Source organism: Cyprinodon variegatus, unplaced genomic scaffold (genome assembly GCF_000732505.1).
Source record: "Cyprinodon variegatus isolate N-32 unplaced genomic scaffold, C_variegatus-1.0 Scaffold424, whole genome shotgun sequence".
NCBI classification, from domain to species: domain Eukaryota; kingdom Metazoa; phylum Chordata; class Actinopteri; order Cyprinodontiformes; family Cyprinodontidae; genus Cyprinodon; species Cyprinodon variegatus.
In genome coordinates, this window is record NW_015150877.1 from 188,636 (window position 1) to 191,816 (window position 3,181).

A 3,181-nucleotide genomic window follows, 5' to 3' on the forward strand; every position below is an offset into this window, starting at 1 on the left:
GACTTTCAGAAGTTTGAATTCTGAATATGAGCGGACTTTTCCTTTAAAACAGCAGCTCCACTCTTTAACTGTGAAACTTATTATTAATATAACCCTTGTTATTGTCACAGCAGGTGTTTATTAGGCTCCTTATGGCAGCTTTTAATAAATGTCTTTATCTTTTGCATGTTCCTTCGTCCAAAGCGTCGTCACTATTTCCTTTGTAGAAGCTGCGGTGTTGTGGTCACACTAAAATAGATACGAACAGACAGCTGTTGGTTTGGCAGCTGCCTGGGGAACCCCTGCAGACCATCAGCGACCTCCAAGGGTCACCTGGTCCTAATTTAGCCACTGCTGCTCTGAAAGCTCTTTGGGTCCCGATGCCACGTCTGTCTATGGTCTCCCGGAGCTGCGGCAAGAATATTTAGTCTGCGACTCACCGTGACATTCCTGGCAAAAACAACAGATCTCTGGAGAATTTTATGTTGAGGCGAGAAACGGTGGGGGAAAAGGAAAAGACCTTCAAAAGTAAAAGCAGCTGTTTGTTTGGTTTGGTGCCTGACACTCTGGTTTAAACCCATTTTCACCGTCTTCTTCAGTCACAACTGCAGCTAACCGTTACGTAATGTCTGCTGAACGGTTAGACATGCAGGATGGGTTAATGGTACGCCAAATGTAGGATATCAGATCATTTGGCGTGAAGAATGACTGGTAGGAATCAGCAGAAACAGGAGAATAAAATATTTACTGTGGTTCTGGCGTTAATAATGTCCTCATAACGTCTCAAAGAGACAGAGGATTGAAGGAAACCCTGAGTGAAGTGAAGGCAGTCCTCCTGCGCCGAGGGGTAACAGAAATAATCACTTCCTGCTCCGGGTGGACCTGCTGTCTGCTCCTGCTGCAGACGGTAACCCAGTGGGTCCCGGGCTGCGTGGTGCAGAGTTAAGAGGCTAATGGTGTGTTAATGGGTTAAATCGGTATTATCCTCACCTCAGTGCCCCAGCAGAGCCTGAGAGCAGACAGGCTGATCTGGATTCAGGGAAAAGGGAAAGTAGGATCTGGGCCCAAGTTTAGGCAGATTCCTCTAGATCAGGGAAACAACCTAAAGAGCAAGCTTATTAAAACTCGTTTAGAGCCAAAAAATATTACATGATTTTTTTTTAATGAAAAAAATATTTATATATCTGCCATTAGAATTCTGTTACCATTTTAAATAACCAAGGACTTTTTATTTTTTTTTTTAAATAAGGAAAAACATAAAATGATTCATATAACTAAAGCATGGATTTTGTCCTATAGGGTGTTATTTGATGTAAAAAAAACAAACATAATAATAAATCACCTAGTTGTCAACCTGATTAAAGGAAAAATAGCTCATATTTATCTCTGGTGCTTTCCAATATTTTTTATAAAAGCCCCAAAAGCGTCTAAGACTGATATTAGTTCTTATACTACATTATTTAGTTCTTTGTCTCATTTTAAGCCACTCTTAAGAGCCATTGTAGAGCATCCAAAGAGCCACATGCGGCTCCGGAGCCACAGGTTTGCAGACCCCTGCTCTAGATCAACAGCAGCTGCTTCTTACGGATCCGTTTTCAGCTTCTGAAGGACTCTGAAGGTTTTAAGGTACCAACGTGCACTTTCTGCTACGTTCACCCCTTTAATGATCAGCTCAGGAGTTCTCTGAAGTAAAATAATGCAGCAATCATCCGATTGAATCCGAATCAGAATCAGACCGTTGTTTGGTCCAAATTAGACCAGGCGTTCTGAAAAAGATTAGAGGGAGGAGCTTAATCCTGGTTCTGTCACATTCAGTTGGGCTCCATGGAGGTGACCAGTGCAACCTGAAGCCCACTCTGCTTTGTTTATGGGCTTTATTTCAAATATTCATTATTAAGTTTTGGTGGGTTTTTTTCTAAATGGGCCGAATTCACGATTTATTTTCGGCCCAACGCTCTGATGCGATCTACCTGCTTACACTGCACCACTAAAAACCAGTGAGATCGAGCTGCTCTGTAGCGCTCTATCCTGCAGCCAAACAAATAAAAGGGGGATATTAAGCTCACTATACTGAACCACGCTGCCTTGGCAATTTGTGCAAGTTTGTGCTGAGAGTTCTAAAAAGAAAAGGCAACAACGTATTTGGAAAAAAAAGACATGGCTGAGCAAACGTGGCTGCTATGGTCTGTCAATTTTACAGACAGAACTGCATTTCACTCATTGCATCTCTGCCATGCTGCTGGGTTTACGTCTGAGAGGGAGAATAAAAAGAAGAATCCTTTTTTGCGCATTTGCCTACGATGGTCGGGAGAAAATCAAAAATGTTTGATTTGACATGGTTGCGAACCTTCCGCCACAACAATCCCGCCCCCCTTAATAAACGACCAATCACATTCACTCCTGTAAAGTCGGAGAATTCAGAAATGCAACCTTCGCTTTAATCTATATCTATATCTATCTATATATATCTATAGATGGATAAATAGATATATATGGACACTGGATCCTAGAGAAGCAGCAGTGTGAGAGGGTTCTGACCCCTTCCTCAGCAGAACCAGTTTCTCTCCAGGTCCAATCAGAACTTTCTTTGAAACGAATGAACCTTGTGAAGCTTAGAGATGTGAATTCACCTGATGTTTCTGTGTTTCCCTTTGCTTGCTGCAGGCCAGTTATCCCACCTGGGAGGACTTCGTATCCAAAGGAGCCAAACTGCAATCCCAGCTCAGGTAAAATTCAAACCCACATTAAAAGGCAACAGGTTTCACCGGGTCAATGTTATTCAGACAGATAGTAGTGTGAAACAATAAAGCTCACTGACTACGCCCTGGCTTCCTGACATGTTAGTCTCCATTGTTTACTTTCCTGATTTCTGCCGCACTGGTGACATCATCAGCGCTAACCCAGCTTGATGGCGTCACCAGGCAGTTAGCCGGGGAAGGAGAAAGACCCCACGCAGGGAGGGGCTAGACCAGCTTTATTAGCCAATGGGAAGGGAGCCAAATGCTGATTGTTAGCTGATTGTCGACCCGTATTTGAAAAACCGGGTTTAACGAGCTATTTTCACTGGGAAAGAGGCTCTGGTCAATAATTGTTCATGTATTGGGGAAGATAAAGATAAACTTCATCTCCCAGCATGTTGGAACAATCAAAAGGAAAAAAAGGAGTAGGCTTGAAGAGGCAAATAAGAAGATTTGGGTACAAC

The 3,181-nt window shown here is 42.8% G+C and overlaps 1 protein-coding gene across 1 annotated transcript in view; it reads left to right on the plus strand.

Annotated features, from left to right (window-relative positions):
- Nucleotides 1–3,181, plus strand: part of LOC107093445 (metastasis suppressor protein 1-like) — a 59,069-nt gene that overhangs the window by 25,221 nt on the left and 30,667 nt on the right. The window contains exon 2 of the mRNA XM_015388493.1: nucleotides 2,644–2,705. Coding sequence (XP_015243979.1) covers nucleotides 2,644–2,705 — 62 coding nt within the window. The remainder of the gene's footprint in view (nucleotides 1–2,643; nucleotides 2,706–3,181) is intronic.